A 22,150-nucleotide genomic window follows, 5' to 3' on the forward strand; every position below is an offset into this window, starting at 1 on the left:
AAGAGCTGGACACAGTGAAACAGTTCTAGTATTCGGGGACAATCATCAATGATGAAGGATCCAAGGCAGAAATTCAGGCAAGAACTGTGCAAACAACAGCAGCAGTGGCAAAGCTAAAGCCAATTTGGAGAAATAAGAACATCTCCCTGGAATCCAAACTGAAACTGCTGCACACATTGGTCATCTCCATTATTCTGTTTGTGTGCAAGACATGGACCCTTATGGCAGAACTTGAATGGAAAATACAGGTAGTAGAGATGAGATGCTTCTTTAAAATCCTGGGCACCTCCTACTTCGACCACGTCACTAATGAAGAGGTCAGCAACATCATCACCCAATGTGCTGGGTCATATACAGACCTCCTGATGACCGTGAAGAAGTTCAAGCTGAAGTGGTATAGCCATGTAACAAGACCATCTGGTCTATTCAAGATCATCCTCCAAGGAATAGTACAGGGGAAGAGAAGAAGAGATAGACAGAAGAAGAGATGGATTGACAATGTGAAAGAATGGACTTTGTGGAGACTCAAGCACTGACACACAATTGTCGGGGTGGAGACAACAGGTTGATTGCTCATCAGTGATGATGCCCAATGCAGTTATGGGAGTAATGATGATGATTTCATAGAATATCAGGGTTGGAAGGGACCTCAGGAGGTCATCTAGTCCAACCCCCTGCTCAAAACAGGCCTAATCCCCAGACAGATTTTTGCCCCAGATCCCTAAATGCCCCCCTCAAGGATTGAACTCACAACCCTGGGTTTATCAAGCCAATGCTCAAACCATTGAGCTGTCCCTCCACTTCATAAAACCCTCACTCAGAAATGCCAGAGAGATCAGAAACAAAACTATATGGTAAAACCTCAATACTCTCCATCTTATCAGTAAATAGCAGTGTGGCTTTTTGAATGTTTGGGGCCAGGCTCAGAGCTGATGCGTAAGACTCGCTTCCGATGAGTCAGTGAACAGAAGGAGGTCTACGTTGATGCAGTATGTTTTGAGGAGCAAGAAAAAGGTGTAAGTCAAGGAGGGGGGTGGCCTAGTTTATCTTCTATCTACTTACACCCTCCTGTATATTGCTTTTCTTTGTACTCCTCTTTGATGCCTTGGTGCGAGACTTCCTGAAAGTCACATTAAAACTCCTTACACTCAGACTCAGTGAGGAGAGGGGAGGGAGTTGTTACACTGTGGTAAGTGGGCGTGAGTCTAAGCGAGTCTTGGGCTACATGAGGCTATGCTGGTGCGATATGCATGTTGGGGCGTTGTGAGAAGGTAGGGTTTACACGACAGTAGCTCCCTCTAGACTTCCTGCACTTGTTCACACCCACCTGTGACTCTGACTCTTGGCTGTTTTAATGGAATGTGCATCTCACAGCCCTTTTGATCTAACTCTTTTCCATTTTAGATACGATGACTACACATATTTATGACGTCCTGTACAGTGAGTGCCAGATGATGGCTGCTCCAAAACCTGTGCCCTGGGGGAGGGGGCTCCCACACCAAATACTCCCACAAAGGAAGAAGCAATGATATGACCTCCCTCACTCTGCAAGCGCAGGAGATCGGGGAGGGTACCCTAGCATAGCTGTGAGTGCTGACTAGCCCCGAGGAGGTATGCCTGGGCACTGCTGTCACAGCAGACTGAGGCTGACAAGCTGTGCTGGTAAGGCAGGGTGAGGAGGAAGGAGTGCAACAAGGGTGACTGTACAGGGGATACCCTTTCCACTCTCCCTTCAAAGCATTCTAGCTGCTCCTCCCATAGATACACACAGTTATCCAAGAGGAATCATCTCAGATACGGATTTGGCTCATCATATTTATTGGTCTTATACTTTGATTGAGAGTGAATCAGATAAACACCAGAATATGGTACAATGACATAAACTGTAGTCTGAGTGGCTGTTTGTGCTACCATGTTCACTGCAATATATAGTACAGTGTGAATATATTGGAAAAAGTGCATTGCTGTTTGAATTTTGTAGTTTGTTTCCTTGTTCTGATGTCTTTACTTAATATTCCCTGTCCTTTGTTATTTCTAGGAGCTGGTGGGGAGTAATCCTCCACAAAGAAACTGGAAAGGAATTGCAATTGCTTTACTTGTTATTCTGGTTATCTGCTCCCTGATTGTCACCTCTGTTATACTCCTGACTCCAGGTATTTATAACCTTTAACTCGCTTGCGTTCTGTTTTTCTTTTGTAATTTTGCACTTCCAAGGGTAGAGACATGATAAAGTGAATGCAAAGTAGAGATCAAATAGTTTCCTATTCTTTAGCTTCCTTTAACATTGGGTGCATAACACTGTCCAGAACATTGTTTTATATCAGGACTCTCTAGAGTCCTGATCCAAAGCCCTTTTATGTTGATAGAAGGATCCATTTGACTTCAGTGGGGTTTGGATCAGACCCCAGCTCTTTATTTTTCTAAGACTGTAAAACACAACCGTGTACTACACAGCTTTGTAGTGGAGTAAATAATTTATACTTCCCAATGGGTCATCTTTAAATTTCATCTTTCAGCCATATTCTGTACGCCTAGCCTTTGTAAATTACTTCTCTTACGATAACTGCCAAGTACCAGGCAGAGGCCATAGGCTTGAATTTTAATGTGACATCATTATGTTTATTGATTATTACGTATTTCTATGGCTCGTAAATTTCCATGGCTATTTACAGAATAGAGGTAAGATGCTTTCCCTGCCCTGAAGAGCTGACAATCCAAACAAGACAAGAGAAACAAATGTAAGACAAGACATAGCACAACAATTCAGTAACAGGAAGGTTTAGTGGTTGCTAAAGATGGAGGGTGGAAGGTTTCCCTGAAGAGATGGGTTTGTCGGAGGAAAAGAGAGGGCTCTCTGTGAACAAGAACAGGTGGGTGGTTGCAGGCCTACAGAGCAACATGATAAGAAGCCCAGAGCCAAAACGGGGAAAGGAGACAAAGGGAAGCAACAGGAAAGAGAAGAACATAGGGCATGCAAATGCAAGCTGTGGGAGCAAGATTGCACCAAATTTTGTGTAGGTACCAGTGCTCCATGTACTCCTTAGTAAGTTTGACCTACCTTCTGTGGCAAGATGGCTGGAGTCTACAATCCCAGAGATTCTGTGTCAGCCTCAGATAGAAACCTGCGTTTCTTGATTTATTACATTAAATATGAAAATGAATTAGACAACCACTACATTATCCCTTCTGCTATTTAACTTGATACCATATTCAATTTATTTGATTCAGCCCTCTAAATTTTAAGTGTGCTGCAGAATTTTGAACTAGGTCTTCAGCTGGTGTAAATGGACATGGCAGTATCGACTTAAGTATAGCTATGCCAAGATCAGTGGGCTGACGATCTGGGTCCTAGTATTGGAAACACAACACTGCATTGTAGGATTTATCAGATGGAAGGTAGAGGTTTGGCTAGATGGGGTAGGGGGCAGTTGCAGTGTTTGACACCTGAAAAGATGTAGCTGTCAGTTTGGCATTGTGGGATAAGCACATTAGATGGATGTTTGTGCTAAAATGATCCACAGCGAAGTAGTTAAGGTTACTGTTTAAACTTCATAGTTAGGTTTCAAAGTTAACACCCCATTGAGATGAATCTTTCTGTTCAGGGCACATTGAGCTATTTTTTTAGGTTTTCTGCTGACTCAGCTTGCATCATCTAGGCAGGTAGACATTTTCCTGCACTGAATCTTCAGAGCTAGTAGTTGGTGAACAATTTGTCATTGAAGTAATCTGCTGTGATTCAAAAGACATATAGGGAACAGATATGATGAGTAAGCTCTTATTTTTACATAATTGTGTGTGTGTGTGTGTGTAAGCACATGTGTGCATACATAGGTAATAGGTAATAATTGGAGATATACCAATCTCCTAGAACTGGAAGGGACCTTAAAAGGTCATTGAGTCCAGCCCCCTGCCTTCACTAGCAGGACCAATTTTTGCCCCAGATCCCTAAACGGCCTCCTTGAGGATTGAACTCACAACCCTGGGTTTAGCAGGCCAATGCTCAAACCACTGAGCTATCCCTCCCCAGGGCTACCTTTTGTCTCATGGAATGTACATATATGATATAACTATAGGAACATACAGAGCAAATAAAATGTAGTGTCATTTTACTGTAGTGTCACTGTAAATAATAGTGTCCCAGACTCAATCCTACAATTGCCACCCCTATAATACCAGTAGTCCTCTTCCTGTTGGCCCGCTGCTGAAAACCTCTTCCTTTGTCCAGTTACTCTTCCCTCATACCTACATTTAACAGATCTATCACTTACCTGGAACCAGCTCTCAGTTTAGTCTGTTGCTTTGAGCCACTGGTCCAGTGGCCCACTCTGCAGTGTTCCCCCAGGCTTGCAGTGCATATATCTTCAGGAATCAATCATGAGCATGATGCAAATACCCTAAGTAGGTAGAGTCTGAGGCACTTTGGGAACCCACAGCTGAGTTCAGGATTCTTGGTAGTTCATCGATCCGATGATGACAAATCTGAGCAAATCATCTATTGTTGGTCTCATGGTGTGCCCTCTGACGACTGTACAAGCCAATTCTAGAGGTGCACATTTTGCTGCAGATGGTGCATGGGAAGTTCGCGGTCAGTGGGTTGTGCGCTGCTGATGCTCTGTGACGTTGTTCGCGTGCCTCTTGTAGACGCCGGCAGCGGTCTTCCTCAAAGGCGATGCAGGTATTTCTGACTGTTGCATGCCACTGTGTTCTGTCGCTGGCGGCATCCTCAAGGTCCCCAGGTTTGATACTGCTGTACTGCAGATTGGCTTTGATGGTGTCCTTGTAACGTTTCCGTGGACGACCTATATGCCGGATGCCCTGGGAGAGCTCACCATATAGAAGCTAGTGGGGGATTCTGTTGGCATCCATGTGGCTGACATGACCGGTCCAACATAGCTATGACTTCATGATCATCATTTCGATGCTTGTCATCTGGGCTCTCTTGAGGACCTTGAGGTTGGGCACTTTGTCTTGCTAGCGGATCTTCATGATGTTGCGGAGGCAGCGCATGTGGAATGCTTCAAGCTGCTTGATGTGACACCTATATAATGTCCATGTTTCGCACCCGTACAAAAGAGATGAGAGAACAACAGCTCTGTACACAAACAGTTTTGTTGACATCCGGATGTTGTGGTGGTTTAAAACTTTGACACGCAGACAGCCAAGTGCCTGGCTTGCTTTGGATATTCGTGCGTTGATCTCATTGTCCAGTGATCCATCACTGGATATGACACTACCCAGGTATTTAAAGTTCTCCACTACTTTAAGCTGAGTGCCATCAATGCAGATACTCGGGACAGAAGCATTTGATCCAGGTGCAGGTTGATGAAGAACTTCTGTCTTTCCGAGGCTGATAGTTAGTCCGAAGAGTTGCGAGGCCTCAGCAAACTTGTTGACAATGTGCTGAAGATCATTTTCAGTGTGAGCCATGAGAGCACAGTCGTCGGCAAAGAGTGCCTCAAGAAGGAGTTTCTGCACTTCTTAGTCTTTGCATTCAGGCGACGGAGGTCAAAAAGTGAACCATCGTGCCGGTATTTCAGATATATACCTCGGTCCAGATCTTTCATTGCATGGTTAAGGACGCATGCAAAGAACAGGTTAAATAGGACAGGAGCGAGAACACATCCTTGTTTCACGCCATTGGTGATATTGAAGGGGGCTGATGTGGCTCCATCAGACAATACTTTGCCTGTCATGCTGTCATGAAAAAGGCGTATAATCTGAACAAATTTTCTTGGGCAGCCAAGTCGTGTTAGAATGGTCCAAAGGGCTTCCCTGTTGACGGTATCAAACGCCTTTGTCAGATCTATGAAGACAACATACAGGTGCATATTCTGTTCAATGCACTTCTCTTGTATTTGTCTGACAGCAAACACCATGTCGACTGTGCTCCGGCCAGGTCGGAAACCACATTGACTTTCAGGTAGATTTGCCTCGGAAATACTGGCTATTAGGCGGTTCAAGATGATTCGGGCGATGATCTTCCCACCAATGGAGAGGAGGGATATGCCTCTATAGTTTTCACATTCTACTTTGCTGCCTTTGTTCTTGAAAAGAGAGACAATAGTAGCGTTGCGGAGGTCCTGTGGTATGTTTTCTTCCTCTTAGATGCTGATGATCACGCTGTGGAACGCTGCTAGTGCTGCTGGACCTGCTGCTTTGTATATCTCTGCTGGTATCCCATCTTTTCCAGGAGCTTTTCCTGAACTGATCTGGCTAACAGCTTTCTTAATCTCATCTATAGTGGGCGGAAAGTCAAGATCTGTCAGAGCAGGTTGTTGTGGAATTTCATTGAGGACATTATTATTCACGGTTAATGGTCTATTGAGAAGGTTGCTAAAGTGTTCTCGCCATCTTTCGTTGATGCCTTCTTTATCTCTAATCAGTGTTGTGTTGTCTGATGAGAGCAATGGGGTGGTCCTTGGTTTAGAAGGTCCATAGACAGTCTTAATGGCACTGAAGAACATCTTTGAGTTGTGAGTCTCAGCATAGTGCTCAATTTCTTTGGCTTTGCTCTCCCACCAGTTGTCTTGTATCTGACGGAGGTCTTTCTGTGTTTTGCTCTGAAGGTACTTGAAATGGCGCCGTTTAGAGACTGAGGAGTCATTCTGCCATTTGATAAAGGCTTTTCTCTTTACTTCCAGTGCTGAGCATATTTCTTCTTGGTTCTCATCACACCAATCCTGATGTGTTCTTTTCTTTGGTCCAAGAGATGTTATTGCTGTGTCAGTCACTATCTGCTTGAACTGGTCCCACTTTTCGGTTACAGTACCGATCAATTGTCTATGGGATGTCAGTTTGTCATTAAGACTCCTCTGGAAATCGTTGAAACACTGAGCATCCTTCAGTTTGGCTATGTTGAAAGCAGGTCGCACATGCTTAGGGCGTTTGTGCCGAGAGGGAGCGATGTGAAGTTGAAGAGACATCCTGACTAATCTGTGATCTGTCCAGCACTCTGTGCCTCGCATTACTCTGGTGATCAGTACGTCTCGGATGTCTCGCCTTCTGACAATGGCATAATCTATCAGATGCCACTGTTTGGACCCAGGGTGCATCCATGTCGTTTTGTATTTTTCCGCTTGTCAGAACAGAGTGTTGGTAATGGTCAGGTCATTTTCAGAACAAAGGCTCAAAAGGAGTAGTCCATTGCTGTTCATTTTGCCTACACCATGTGGCCCGGTTACTCCTTTCCAGTTCTCGCTGTCAGCCCCGACTCGGGAATTGAAATCTCCAAGTAGGAGTAGTTTGTCTGTTACAGGTGTGGCCTTGATCAGTCTGTCGAGATCTTCATAGTATTGTTCCTTTGAGTTGTCAGAGCATGTTAGAGTGGGTGCATATGCACTGATGATGGTGGCATGACGTTTGGCATTTAGTGGGAAGCGTAATTTCAGCAATCTTTCATTGATACCCACTGGAAGGTCTGGGAGTTGATGCATCAATGAGATTTTTATTGCCAGACCAACTCCATGTATTCTGTCCTCTGTCTCAGTCTTACCCTTCCAGAAGAAGGTGTAACCTCTTCCTGGTTCACTCAAGGAACCTTCCCCAGGCAATCGTGTTTCACTTAATGCTGCTATATCGATGTTGTAGCGGGCTAGTTCTCTAGCAACGAGAGCTGTCCTTCTCTCAGGTCTTGCAACAGCTTCTCAATCCAGGAGGGTACAAACATTCCATACACCAATGGTAAGTTTCCTCACATTTTTCTTTTGGTTTCGGCCGCAGGTTGGGTTAAACTGCCAGCCGCAGCTTGCTGGCCAATTGTTGTAGGGCAGGCAATTTTTAGGCCACCTTTTCTAGGCCCCTCCCTTACTAGAGTGAGCAGTGCTGTCCTGAAGAGGGCTGCTCAGATGCCTGGGATGCTGCCGGGCAACTCTGCTGCCCTAGGTACAGAGCTGGACGACCACCTATCCACAGGCCGCCTGCGTGCAGGATTGGGACTACGACTCCCAGTGGTAACCTCCACCTGTTGCTTTGCCCCTCCCCCATCGCCGCAGGACTTGGGTGGTATGATGATGATGTTTGATGATTTGCACAGGACCTGTGCGTGAAAGCTTTTTAAGTGGTAGAGCCGTTGCATGGGAGCAATCCCACTCTCTCGACCTTAGAAGCCAGACACCAATGGTACGAAAAATTGTCACGACTGGTAACTTCTTTGGTTGCAGTGGATGGCATTGACGTCATTCGTGCCTCGTCAAGCCCTTGGCTGTCCACAAAGCGTTGCAGAACCGCCTTCTTGGCCGGTGGATCTTAGTGATCTTTTTCACCCAGTCCACCAGAGCTGACGTTGCATGCAGGGTAGGCATATCCCTAATTCACTGAAGGTTTGAGTCCCATCAGTTACACTCACCTGGTTTAGCCAGCCTGTCGAAGCCATTGCCCGGGGTGTGGCCACTGCGCATGCTGCAGCTACTTGGAGCCACAAGTGAGAGCTGAGTGACAGGTGGGGACCAAAGTGGATGGACCACCCCCGAAGGGGTACGACAAGTCCCCCCATCAATGGTACTACCCCTCCTGGGCACCCCATACACCCCAGTGCAGGTATCCTGAGTGCAGGATTACAATACAGCTTTAACCAAAGCAGCAGTGATTAATTGTATCCATGCCTAGCACATGATGGTGGGGTTTTCATGCAGGGTCAGAGTCAGGGCATGCTCTTCAGAAAGAAAGGTAAGTGGTAGGTGTGGAGAAGGGGGAGGTTAGGTGGCTGGAGCCCAGTAATTGAGGAAGAGGGTTTTATATACCTTTTTCAATTTCTCTTCCAAATTGATCAAAACTTTTAAAAAAGGTTTTAACTCTGGATTCAATTTCCGGTTAGGCTGAGATTCATGCTGGTTCAAATGTTTAAGAAACAGGTCACTCTCCCTGTTTTAAGCTAGCCCATAAATTATGATCTGAGTTCATTACATGCATTAGAAAGTCTAATTAGTAACAACAGTGCTTAATTTTCAACTGCCTTTTTATTTCTTATTTTACAAAGCCCTACTAAAACTGTGAGATTTCAGTCATTTATATTCCTTTAGACTTGCAGCGGCAGCATTTTCAAGTCCTGTATCTGCTTGTCTTAGTGGATATTTGCCAGTGAGAATCTGCTTGTGCAAAATTGCCCACAAAACCCATAGTAGTTTGTGGCTTCAAATACAGGTTTGTGTGAGTGCAGCTCTTCCAACCTGCTTTGAAATGCAGGGCCAGTTCCAGCTGCACATTCACATCAATGAAAAAACACCCAAAAACTTTCCTTGAATCCAGTGTTGTAGGATTGATACTTTACCAAACAATATTTACCCCCTTCTCACAAAAGGTGATAGAAACTAATCTGTAAAACAAAACAAAGTAAGAGAGGCTTGCTATCAGTTGGCCCAATCCTGCAGTGAGTCCTCAATCAAACTTCTCATTGACTTGAGTAGGTGTTTTGCCTAAGGAAGATCTTCAGGATCAGGCTCTGTATTTGGAAAGCAAAGCTAAGCAATGACTTTATGCATGTTTCCTCTTAGGGTAGGTCTATACTTACCTGCCGGGTCGACGCGTAGAGTTCGACTTCTCGGAGTTCGAACTATCGCGTCTAATCTAGACGTGATAGTTCGAACTCCGAACGCGCTCCCATTGACTCCGGAACTCCACCACCACGAACAGCGGTGGCGGAGTCGACGGGGGAGCCGCGGACTTCAATCCCGCAGCGTCTGGACGGGTGAGTACTTCGAACTAAGGTAGTTCGACTTCAGCTACGCTATTCGCGTAGCTGAAGTCGCGTACCTTAGTTCGACCCCCCACCCTAGTGTAGGCCAGGCCTTAGGGTATGTCTACACTGCAGCTGGAAGCATGCTTCCCAGTGCAAGACACCACCAGCTGTGCTCAAGCTAGAGTGCTAAAAATAGCAGCATAACTGGGGATTGTGTGTGAGGCAGCTCAGAGACAAACCTGCCCAGACCCCCTAGTTATATACTCAGACAGCTAGTCCGAGCCATCGCCTGTGCTACCCCGGCTTTGCTGCTATTTTTAGCATGCCAGCTCAAGCAAAGCTAGCACATGTCTGTCTATCCATGCTGGGAAGCAACCTCCCAGCTGCTGTGTAGAGGTACCCTTAGTCTTTAACACTTTCTGGAGATACACTTCAAGATTGTTCCCTTCAAGTCTGACCTTTAACTGTATAAGTAAGTGCATCCAATTCCCTATTAAATTTTTAGCAGGTGTCACAGGCACAGAGATAGTGTGAAAGGCAGTCACTGTAAAACATTAGCTCACTGAGCACTACCGGCAGCTGCACAGTCGGTGAGCCATGAGCATGACCTAGTGTGCCTAGCATCACGCAGGCTGTTCTAAAACAGTGGCAAAAACCCCTCATAATGTTTTTCTATTTTATTTTCTGAATTTCTGTTGTTGAATTTCCTGTTATTGTAATTGCCCAGAGGAGACCTGAGCATAAGTTATAGTAACCTTTCCAGAATATGAGGCATGCAAAGGTGGCTTAAAGCCACCTTATCCTGCTGGGATATTAGTTTCTGTCTACCAGCAAGACACCAGAAATCCTATTTTTCTAGCTGCACAAATCTGGGTTTTACTGCTCTAGCTGTGGTAAGGTGTTACAGTGTTGCTGGGCCCAGTCTGCCTTGTTCAATAATCAGACCCAACTGAGAAGGAGTCACATGTTTCCTATAAAGGGCTGAGAGAACTTGGTTGGAGGTGGAGCTGTGGGAAGCAGGTGGGTTCCTGTGGTTGGTTCTGGAACAGTATAGGGAGATGGAAGGGGAAAGACTTTTGGGTTCCTGCTTGGTATGGGGAAGCTTTGTTTGTATTGCTTTGTGAGTGTGTGGTGTTGGCTGAAGGCACCTTATTCCAGCTGCTCAAAACACAGAACAGGGTCCTTGGTTAGTCTCCAACCTGAAGGTACATAGGCCAGCCCACTAACTGAGGTTAATGTTCTCCACAGCATGTTGTGGGCTACGTTGTACCCATTAGCCCAGCAGCGTGATGGTGAGGAGGAGAGACTGTGCCTCAGCAAGGCTGCTCTCTGTGTGTGAGGGGAACAATAGTGCTGCCTAATCCTCTGCTCCTTTGGAGTGTTAGGATTGCCCAGGCCCTATAGAGAGAGTGCCAGATAATGAAAGACTTGCTCGCATTTACGTTTGAATTCCCCTGTCTCCCTATTATTGTATCTCAGTGTACCATTGGATGAGTTCCAGACTCAAAGGATTCTTTCTAAGTCCTTCTGCCATAGAGCAGTTGCTACTGTTTTGTGGTCTTCTGTACCAAGATTTCTACACTTTTGATGTTGAAATTGATTCTCCTCCTATTATGTGAAGCTATATAGTGGGAGTCCTGTCCTAGTGCACGAGAGTTTGTGATGATAGCATCCAAGATATGTAGGAAGCATTTTGGGGGGGAGGCGGGGAAGGAAGGGCAATAGAAGTAGCATCATTAGGAGACGCAGTATGGGTGAATGATGCTGAGCCTATCCCTCTGCCAGCTACTAAGAAGTCTTCCAGAGTCTCAAAATTATGTGCATATAATCCAGAGAGCGGCTCTGTTTTCACTGTTCTTGCAAATGAAGTTTTGTCTTTTTATTATAAATGTACCTGAGTAGGGGGAAGATTTATAAAGGAGCCTAAAGATGCAGAGAGTCACCTAGTGGGATTTGCAAAAGCCCAGTTTAGGTACCTAACTCCCCCTGAAATAATTTGTAAATCCCACCAAGAACCAATCTGTATCTTTAGGTGCCTAACCACCTTTCTCAATCTAGACTTGTATTTTGTTTTTCTTTTCCCACTATTTTAATGTTTAATTTATGGCATAATTTAACCAGTGGTGTTAGAACAATCTCTGCAATAATGTCTGTTGCGATGACGAATACATTAAAAAAATAACCCAAGTTTTGTTCAGAAAAAACACATACTTTGATCAGATCTTGGTCCTTTTGTAGTCATTGGGACCCGGCATTTGCTCCTAATACACAGTATATATGAATTTCAGAATATTGGGCCAAAATTTGACTTTACATTGAGGTCGCATTATACCACTCAGCCTGCCTACAGGGGCCTTAACATGACTGAGAATTCGGGCCATGGTGTTCTCCCATCTATTCTGAAATGTGGAAGAGCTCAGCATGGGGAGTTGTATGCCATTCACAAATGTTGCATTTGCAGATAAATTTCAAATGAGCAATAACGCCTATTTCCTTCTGAATGTTTCACAGTTGAAGATAACAGCCTATCTCAAAAGAAGAAGATAACAGTGGAAGATCTGTTCAGTGCTGATTTCAAAATTCATGACCCAGAGGCCAAGTGGATAAGTGGTGAGTCTTACATGCACACTTGACAATAATTCTACTCTCACTTATTCTTTCCTCTCCCTGTCTTTCTCTTTCCCTCCTTTTCTCACTCTTTCTCCTGACTTGTGTCTCTAGTACCCACATTCTTACTCCAGCTTTCCTCAGGGTAAATGTGTACATTATATTTCTCCATTATACACAGCATCACATATGTGTCAGTAACCCCTGGAGGCCCCAATCAGGGCTGTTGGTAGGTGCCATTCAGACATGAAGTGAAAAAGCCCCTATTCCAAACAGCTTATAACCCTGGTAGCTGACAAGATGCAACAGGTTGTCAAAACAAATGGTTAGAGCACTATCATGGTCAGTCTTTATTTTACCATAAATAAATCTTCTGATTTATATTTTCATAATGCATCCCCTTGCCAAAATATTTTTTCCAGGCAGAGAGGTGAAGCGTTGCTAGGCAACTAGCAACACAGTGGTCCAGCAACAGCTGGTCTGCTCCTTGTATGTGAGCAATGTATTCTTTTTATCCTGTCTTGCAATCTATATTTTCCAGTACCAAGGGGAAGAGACAGAATAATACTAGAATTAATGTACACCATATTTGCAGCAGTGGAGATTGTTCTACGGATGCAAATTCCAGCCCCCCACTGGCATCTACTACAATCTAAATCGGCTCTTGCTGGAATGAAGCAACGCCATGCTGGACAGCTCATTTAGGGACCAACCTGACTCTCATTAAAGTGAATGGGAATCTTTCTATTGACTTTAATGGGAGCTGAACCAGGTCCTCGCTGTCGCTGTTTTTTTTAGGGGTTCTACCCTGTGGGAGCAATTTTAATCTCTGGAGGGGGGCGGGGAGAGAGATTGCCAAGGGAATAGGCTGGATCAGTGCATCCCTCAGGCACCCTAAGCACATCCATCTCTGGTCAGCCCCATCCACCTTTTTTTCTGCTGCACTAGCCGCTGGTGGAGAAGGCATTGCAGGCAGTGTATGCCACTGCAACCAATCGGCTACTTGCCAGAGGACTTCTGGCTGGTGAGTGCCCTTTTTCAGTTTCTGCACACCTGTTGAAATGTCTCTCCCAGTACTGCAATCTATGGGGAGAATAAAGGTGGAAATACTTCTTGCATTTAGAAGTTCAGAAACCATTCTTTAGCATTATTACTGAACCTTTTCATGCCTAAAGGCCCCAATCAAGAAGGCGCTCCACTGCTCTGGGCACTGTACAGACACCTATTATGAAACATTTCTTGCCCCGGGTGAATTTCTTTGATTATTTTGCTTCATAATATCCTATTCCTATGAATATTTTTGCACCTAAACTCTGCCACTAGAATATTTGTGGGATGATAACGCAATTTTTTTTTATTTGAACAAACATCAGGAGAATTTTCCAGCTCCACTTAGAGGTTTTCAAAAACTAATTTCTTTCATGGTTAAAATGTGTTTTTCTGCACAATATAATGTTCTTTTTTTTCCCCCTGTGCAAATACAAACTTTCCCAAACTGTTTGCATGCTGGTAATATCTATACGTTTTTATTAGACTCTAATTTTTGGCAGGCATTTTAACTCCCACATTGAATTGTTGGTAAAGGTCTGGATCCAGTGCCCACTGAAATCAATAGATCCTGTTGGACTTCTGTGGGCTTTGGATCATACCCAAATAATCGAAGGTTATATAAAAGTAAAAAAAATATTAATCTGTCATTGGTCAAGCCATTATAAACATTTCTGATTAAACGATTTCCCCTTTGGTGGTGGTTATAATAATTATGTTTCAGATTCTGATGTCAGGTTCACCAGTGTAAATCTGGAGGAACTCCATGAAACTAGTGATATTCCTTTAGATTCACACCAATGTAACTGAGAACAGATTCTTGCAGTAAAATACTGTAATGCTCTTCATCCAAGAACCTCAAAGCACTTTACAAACATTAATTAATTCTTACAACACCCCTTTAGATGGGGAAATATTACACTCTTTGTACAGCTGGGTAACTGATAAATCAGGCTTACGATGATCAACAGTTCAATGGAAGAGCTTGAAATAAAGCCCAGTAGTCCAAAGTTCTAGTCCATGCTTTGCCCACTACCCCATACACCCTCTGTCCTGTTGTACCCAGCTGTTCTTGGTTCTCAAAATGCAAGTTCTTCTTCCCTTAGGACTTGCTTAAGAAGCCTATTTCACACGAACACAGCGTAGTAGAAAATAGTGCTGAAAGATGTGTGTAAAAGTGGGAATTAATGGGTGGAAGGAACCCTGGTTGTTTTGGGATTCTGACAAAATAATTGAAACCGTACCAGCGTCGTATATCCTTGTCCTCATTCTTCCCTTGTTGTTAACACCACAACATAAACCACTCTAATGTAGAGAGATCTGAAAGCTAGATTGCAAAAATCGATACTCTTGGCTCTTTTCACGTCTACCAGATTTCCTTTAAAGGGTATTACTCGCTCGTTTTATTTTTTATTTGTTATAAAAGATGAGTTTGTTAGCCTAGCCAATGATAAGCATGTTGCATGGGTTGGAATATTCAAATGGTCTCAATGGTTTGCTTTCAAAGCAGTTCAGCCAATGAAATCTCTCAATACTGATCCATTTGCTTCAGTGGGTTTGGGGGGGTCTTTTCACTGATGTCAGTGGGCATTGGATCAGGTTCTAAAGCCCCAACACAAGAAGGCATCTCTCTTCAGGACAAAAATCCCTTTGAAGTAAATGGAACATGCATAAGCCCTTTCCTGAATTGGGTCTTGAATGCAGAAAGTGTGTGGTTCTGACCTACACTGATGTAATGCCATTGATTTGATAGTAGTTAACAGAGAGAGTTAATTCATGGTATGCCCACATCTTGAATACTGCATCTCAAAAAAGATATATTGGAATTGGAAAAGGTACAGTAAAGGGCAACAAAAAACGATTAGGCGTATGGAACAGCTTCCATATGAAGAGAGATTAATAAAACTTGCACTTTTCAGCTTGGAAAAGAGCTGACTAAGGGGAGATATGATAGAGGTCTATAAAATCATGACTGGTATGGAGAAAGTAAACAAGAAAGTGTTATTTACTCCTCCTTATAACACAAGTACTAGGGGTCACCAAATGAAATTAATAGGCAGCAGGTTTAAAAACAAACAAAATGAAATATTTCTTCACAGAGTCAACCTGTGGAACTCTTTGCCAGAGGATGTTGTGAAGGCCAAGACTATAACAGGGTTCAAAAAAGAACTAGATAAATTCATGGAGAATAGGTCCATCAGTGGCTATTAGACAGGATGGGCAGGGATAGTGTCCCTAGCCTCTGTCTGCCAGAAGCTGGGAATGGGTGACAGGGGTTGGATCACTTGATGATTACCTGTTCTGTTCATTCCCTCTGAAGCATCTGGCACCAGCCACTGTTGGAAGACAGAATCCTGGGTAGATGGATCTTTGGTCTGATCCAATATGGCCGTTCTTATGAGATGAGAGTTGACCTCAGTGTGTGACATAGCTACACTTCAAGTGCTAAGAGTGCAGATCTTCCTCAGACATTGAGTATCTCTTTTAAGTTGGTTTGTGTGTTTTTATTGTAATGGCAGGTAGTTATAAGTTACATGATTTTCATAAATTCAAGAGAGGAGACTTTGACTCTGAACCCTTGGAATTTTTGAGAAGTTGGGGTGTTTTTGAATTCATGGATGCAAACCCTAAAGGTTTTGGTTCCTGAATTCCTGAATTCAGAGCAGCACAGGAATCTTCATGTCTCCATGGCCCATCTTTAATAATTCCCCATGGTTTCCAGATTGCTGACTACAGGTGAAAAAGATCTAAAGCAGCCCCACGAGGTGTCTTCTGGGGGACAGGACCACAGCTCCAGCTCTCAGTGGGAGTAGGCACAGCCTTAAAGAAAAAAAATGGCAGTTGTAGCAATGTAAATGTAGGGGAGCAATGTTGTGGGCTAGATTCTGAGCTGGTGTAAATCGCCACAGTGTCATTACGTGCTGGGGAGATGTGCTGATTAATACCAGTTAAAAAACTGTCTGTCTGTTTTCTGTATGCTGCACTTTCAGATCTCAGGAGCATCCCTCCCTTTTCACAGAGAGACAGTGTTGTGAGTCATGTCCAGGTGGTTATTAATGAATTAATCACATACTGTACGTTTGGTCACTGAGACTTACATTTGTTCTTTGTTGCTTTTCCTCAAGGACATTTCACCCATATCAAAAGTACATGTTTTCTTTGTTAATGGGAAACATAACAGCGGTCTCTTCACTAGTTACTGCAATTGACTGGATGTAGTGTGTTGCCAGTGCCTGCTATTTACAACAGGATGTTTTTCCAGCCCCAGTTGAATTAGTGTTTGCTGTGACATCTGGCAACACATAGTTCTTTATTTTTTGTATTATGGTAATGTTTAGAGGCTCCAACTGAGATCAGGGCCCCATTGTGCTAGGCACTGTACAAACACATAGTGAGAGCCGGTCCTTGACCCAAAGAGCCAACAATCTAAACAGAAAAGACAGTCAAAGGATGAAAGAGAGTACTATTATCCCCATTTTACAGATGAGGCCTGAGGCACAGAGACATTAAATAATTAAATTGAGCCCTGTTCTCTTGAGTCCCAGTTCACAAGACTACCCTTTCTCACTGACATCATATTCCTCCTCCTACATGAAGAGGCACAAGGGGTACAATTTTCAGAAGGACCTGAGTCCCATTTTCAAAAGTGATGTAGGCACTTAGGAGCCTAACTCTCATTGCAAGTCAAAGGCTTTTGACTAAGTCACAAGCCCTTTCAAAAATGTTACCTAATAACTGAGATCTAAACAAAGCAAAGCCTTTTTATTTCGTTATGCTGAACATCACATTAGTTTTATTGTATATTTTACTAATACAATTATAAAATAAATCTCTAGGCTCTTTTAAAGTTTGATATTGAATTTAATGATCTAGAACTAATATGTTTTATTTACCAAGCTGAAAAATGTTGTCTTATACTAGCAGCAGTAATTTATTTCAGTTTACCTTTAGTAATAATGCTCAGATCAACACCACCCTGAGAGCCCTGATGTCCCCAAGCCTATTCCGCATAATGTAAATTCATTGCACTATATTGATAGAACCACTGATGCATTTCAAATGATGCAGATGCATGTGGAGTAAATGAATTATTTATGGGTCACTCTGTGTAAGTGTTAGAACTTTTTAAGTGCTAACACTTTTCACTTTTTAAAAAAGTATGAAATGAGGTGCCACAGTGACAGTCCTGGGGACTGAAGTCACAGCGGTATAGCACAGTTAGCTGGGATTGCAAGTTTCCCCAAACTGCTCCTGTCATGAATTTAGAGGACCAGGGGAGTGACATAGTATGGGACCCACCCAACTCTTGTCAAAGTCAATGGGAGTCCTTCCATTGACTTCAGTGGATGTTGGACAAGTACCTATTGGTGTTGGACTGCTTCCTAAAGGACTGGGAGAATAGTTCATCTCCCTGGCCTAGTCAATCCCTGCCCCTTCTGATCCTAGTTCAGATGGTCTTAAATATGTCCCACTCATCTACTTTTTAAACTAAGTACACTTAGTGTTCTCAGATGTGGGTGCTGGCAGATTAGGACAACATACTTGTCCTGATTCTCCTGTCACTTACAGCAGTGTAAATTAAGCATAACTCTGCTGGCATTAATGCTGATGTGAATCCGGAGGAAGTGGGCAGAGAATCAGGCCTGTTATGTTTTCATTTTTGCTTGGCTCGTCCGCCATCTGAACTCCTAATTAATCAAGTTTTATTTCATTGCATTCTCAAATGTGTTATGCTGAGACGGCTGAAAAGAGACCTCCCCCACCTCTCACCCCACTGTGGCCAATGCTGGAATCCTCATTCACAACAGCCTATTCTTGTTCTACTCCGGTGTGCTTTTTGCCCTTTTGTGTGCAACTGCAATGTTTTCTGATGGATGTATCAAAAAACCACAGGCCCTTTCTTTCACCACAGGGTGAAATCTTAGCTACCAAGTCCATTGTCGTGGTGTCTGCATGTGGGGGTAGAAGTGCTTAAAGGGTTGTGAAAGCCCTGCACTGTAGCAGTTTCAATGTGCTCTAAGGCTTGAAGGGGAAAGAGAAGCAGGTGGGGGAAGGGTCTGAGAGAGGCTACGGGTTCCTCAGTGTTACATTAGCCACAGTCTCCTAGGTAGGGGACGTGCAGGGGTTGCAGCCAGTTTTTGAACCATGGCAGGATTACCAAGATGCCTTGCCCAGGGATTGAGCATTGCGTTCCTTCCATGCCAGCCCTTGTGTAATTGGTTTCATGAGGCTCGTTTACTAGGGTTTTGTAAGTTTGTGTGCACCGGTTAATCAAGGTCTTTAAGCACATGCCTAACTTTCAGTATGTGAGTAGTCCTGTGGAAGTCTGTGGGACTATTCATGTGCTTACAGATAGTTACTATTCATGTGCTTACGTGCCCTACTGAACTCAGGCCTAACACTGCAAAACCAGAATTAATATGGGCCCCTGGTCTGTCCAGCCTGAGCGTCTGCCCCCAAAGCCATGGAGATCATTCATGCTCAGTGCAGGATGTTTCAGAGGGAATCAAAGGACAAGCATATTTACACAGACCACAAGCTCTGATTTGAGACCCCACCCTGGAATGGCTCCTCCATGACTCTCTCTGCAGATTGTGAATTCCTGAGAGCACCAAAAATGAGCCGCAGTGGTTCTCTCCTGGCCTCAGCTTTCTGGGATTTGCCTAAGCACAGCCAAATTGGCCCCTAAACGAGAGAGAGAAAAGCCTGCAATTAGTTGTTTTTGAATGTTCCTTCTCCAATGAAGATAGGATGTGAAGGGAAACATTTCTATCATGCACCTGTTTTGTTTTGTTGCTGCTAAAGAGAAGGAAAGAGGAAATCAATCTGGCCCTCCTGAAAATTAATTTAGTCTGCAGAAGCATGCTGGTGTGAGGCTACAGTCTGTTCTTTCCCTTTAAATGTATCCTAGTGCTCTGCAGGGGAAGGCTGTGCTTCTCTGCAGTGCTAGAAATGTTGTGACGCTACATGTAGCTGTTAAATGGAAAGGCTTTGGGCATCCTTTGGCCAACCACAATTCTGCTTAACACTTGTGTCTTATTGACAGGGCTCCTTCTAGGCAAGTTCCTCTTCCTGGACCATCCGCTCCTAGGCATCATTGCCTTTAACATTATATTGTACCGTAATGTTATTGTTTATAGCTACAGTGTAATAGTGTGCAATGCACTTCACAAAAAATGGCAGGTCCCAGCTCCTCAGAGTTTACAGTCTAAATTAGAACGCAGCAAGGGATGACAATGAGCAAAGAGTGAGTGGGGAAGCTCTGGGGGAAATTGGGACTGCAATAGTAAAAGAAAGGGACATTCCCTTTTTGTGTATGCAGGCCAAGACTTTCAAGCTTAGATGGCTAAAATAGGCACCCAACCCTATACTTAGGTACCTGGTTTTCTGAAGTGTGCTGAACACCCATAACCCCTACTGAGCTCAATGGTTGCTGTTGTGTCTCAGCACCTCTAAAAGTCAGATCACTTATTGAGGTACCTGAGCATGGAGTCAGGTGCTTAACTTTAACTTTAAGCACCTCCATTTGAAGATGTTGGCCTTAGTGTTTTACATTTCGTTACGTAATTGCTTCATACCAGGCTGTGGCATTTAATTTCAAAAGGGGGGACTATACAAAAATGAGGGGGTTAGTTAGACAAAAGTTAAAAGGTACAGTGACTAAAGTGAAATCCCTGCAAGTTGCATGGGCCCTTTTTCAAGACACCATAATAGAGGCCTGTAGCAGGGTGAACCCCTGCTCCTTCCCTGAAGGGGTTAAAAACAGCCCTGGGATAGGGCTGTGGCAGGAGAAAGCAGCCTTTAGGCTGGGCTGATTGGGGGAAGTGGCTGCAGCTGGGGCCACGCCCCAAACTGAACAGGGCCTTATAAGAAGGCCAGGGAAGCTAGACGCACAGACAGTCTCTCTCTGCATTCAGAGGGAGAAGGGCCTGGCTGCAAGGAACTGAGATAAGGTACCTAGGGTGAAGCACGGCTGGGGAAAGGCTGAGGAGCTGGGGAAGCTCCAGCCTAGAAAGCCCCAGGCTGCGGCCTAGCATGGGGCAACTGGTACTGGGGGTTGCAGAGGGCAGCCCAGGGGTAGGCCAAGGCAGCAGGTCCAAACCCCTTTGCCTGTGATGAGTAGGCTGATACTGCAGTCTGCCCCAGAGTGTGGGGCTAGACAATGACTGGCAGTAGCCAATACTGAGGCAAGGTGGGGATATTGGGTGGGGGTTCCCTAAGGAGGGGAGACCCTAAGAGAAAGGGGTTACTGTCAGGGGGCAGCACCCCCATGTAAAAGGGCACCGGGTCCAGGGAGGGATTCGGGCCAGAGGACAGGCGGATCACCGGCCTGCAGAGAGTGCTCCGGATGCTGGAACGAGCTAGTTCCCGGAGTCACCAGCAGGAGGCGCCGCAGGGGTGAGTCAGCCCGTCTACACGTGGTGGAGAATGCGGGCATAGCGGTCCGCCCCTGATACAAGGGGCCAGGGCAAGGACTATGGGACTATTGCCTGGACTTTGAGACGGTGGAGAAAATGAACATGGACTATTATTGGAGAGCCTGTGTGGCCCAGCTCGCCGAGCAGCAAGCACGGCTGCTTCAGCTGCTGCGGGGGCGGGCACACGGACCTCAATGGGGGCCAGGCACTTTGGGCTGGAGGCCAGTGCCAGGGCCTGAAGACTGTTTTGCCTGCGGGCGACGGGGACACTTGAGAAGGGTGTGCCCCTACTGGGTTGGGGCAGAGAGGCCCCACCCAGACAAGACTCCCCCTGTGAAAGTAACAGGGGGGCCCTCAACTTGTTGGGCTTGTGGGGAGCAGGGACACCTAAGGAGAGAGTGCCCCTACAGAGCTCCCAAGGCCCAGGCCAGCCCTGAAGGAAGGGCTAGGGCCTACACAACCAGGACTGGGGCCGTGGCAGGGGGAAGGCACCGAGGGTGCTTCCACTGCCACACCAAGGGCCACATAAAGAGGCATTGCCCCCTAAGACAGAAAGGGGGAGTGCCTGAAACCAAGGCTTGGTCTGGGACTAGCCACCAGGAAGGGGTAGTCAGACCGAGGCCCCTAAGGAGAAAGGGGCTGGGGCAGAGAGGCCCCACCTAAAAAAGGGAACCCACATAGTGGCCAGGAGGGCCAATGTGGGAACCCAAACAGAAATGGGGACCCACGTAGGACTAGGGAGGTCTACAGTGGAAACCCAGACAATGAGAGAAGCAAGCAGGCTGCTCCAAACACTGGAGAGCCTGCAGCAGGAGAGGGATGTCCTGAGGGCCCAGTTGAGGAGAAAGCTGGGCCGATAGGACAACAACACCCCGCCTGCTCCCCCCCGGTGTAGGGGTTCTTGAGATGGGGGGTGTGTAGCAGGGTGAACCCCTGTTCCTTCCCTGAAGGGGTTAAAAACAGCCCTGGGATAGGGCTGTGGCAGGAGAAAGCAGCCTTTAGGCTGGGCTGATTGGGGGAAGTGGCTGCAGCTGGGGCCACACCCCAAACTGAACAGGGCCTTATAAGAAGGCCAGGGAGGCTAGACGCACAGACAGTCTCTCTCTGCATTCAGAGGGAGAAGGGCCTGGCTGCAAGGAACTGAGATAAGGTATCTAGGGTGAAGCAGGGCTGGGGAAAGGCTGAGGAGCTGGGGAAGCTCCAGCCTAGAAAGCCCCAGGCTGCGGCCTAGCATAGGGCAACTGGTACTGGGGGTTGCAGCGGGCAACCCAGGGGTAGGCCAAGGCAGCAGGTCCAAACCCCTTTGCCTGTGATGAGTAGGCTGATACTGCAGTCTGCCCCAGAGTGTGGGGCTAGACAATGACTGGCAGTAGCCAATACTGAGGCAAGGTGGGGATATTGGGTG

The 22,150-nt window shown here is 45.4% G+C and overlaps 1 protein-coding gene across 43 annotated transcripts in view; it reads left to right on the forward strand.

The window, feature by feature from the left end:
* DPP6 (dipeptidyl peptidase like 6) overlaps window positions 1-22,150 on the forward strand; it is a 714,691-nt gene that overhangs the window by 435,805 nt on the left and 256,736 nt on the right. For all 43 annotated transcript variants that reach the window (XM_039524563.1, XM_039524587.1, XM_039524562.1 and 40 more), the window contains 2 exons: window positions 2,039-2,153; window positions 12,185-12,283. In XM_039524563.1, coding sequence (XP_039380497.1) covers window positions 2,039-2,153; window positions 12,185-12,283 — 214 coding nt within the window. The remainder of the gene's footprint in view (window positions 1-2,038; window positions 2,154-12,184; window positions 12,284-22,150) is intronic.

This window comes from Mauremys reevesii, linkage group 2 (assembly GCF_016161935.1).
Source record: "Mauremys reevesii isolate NIE-2019 linkage group 2, ASM1616193v1, whole genome shotgun sequence".
Lineage (NCBI taxonomy): Eukaryota > Metazoa > Chordata > Testudines > Geoemydidae > Mauremys > Mauremys reevesii.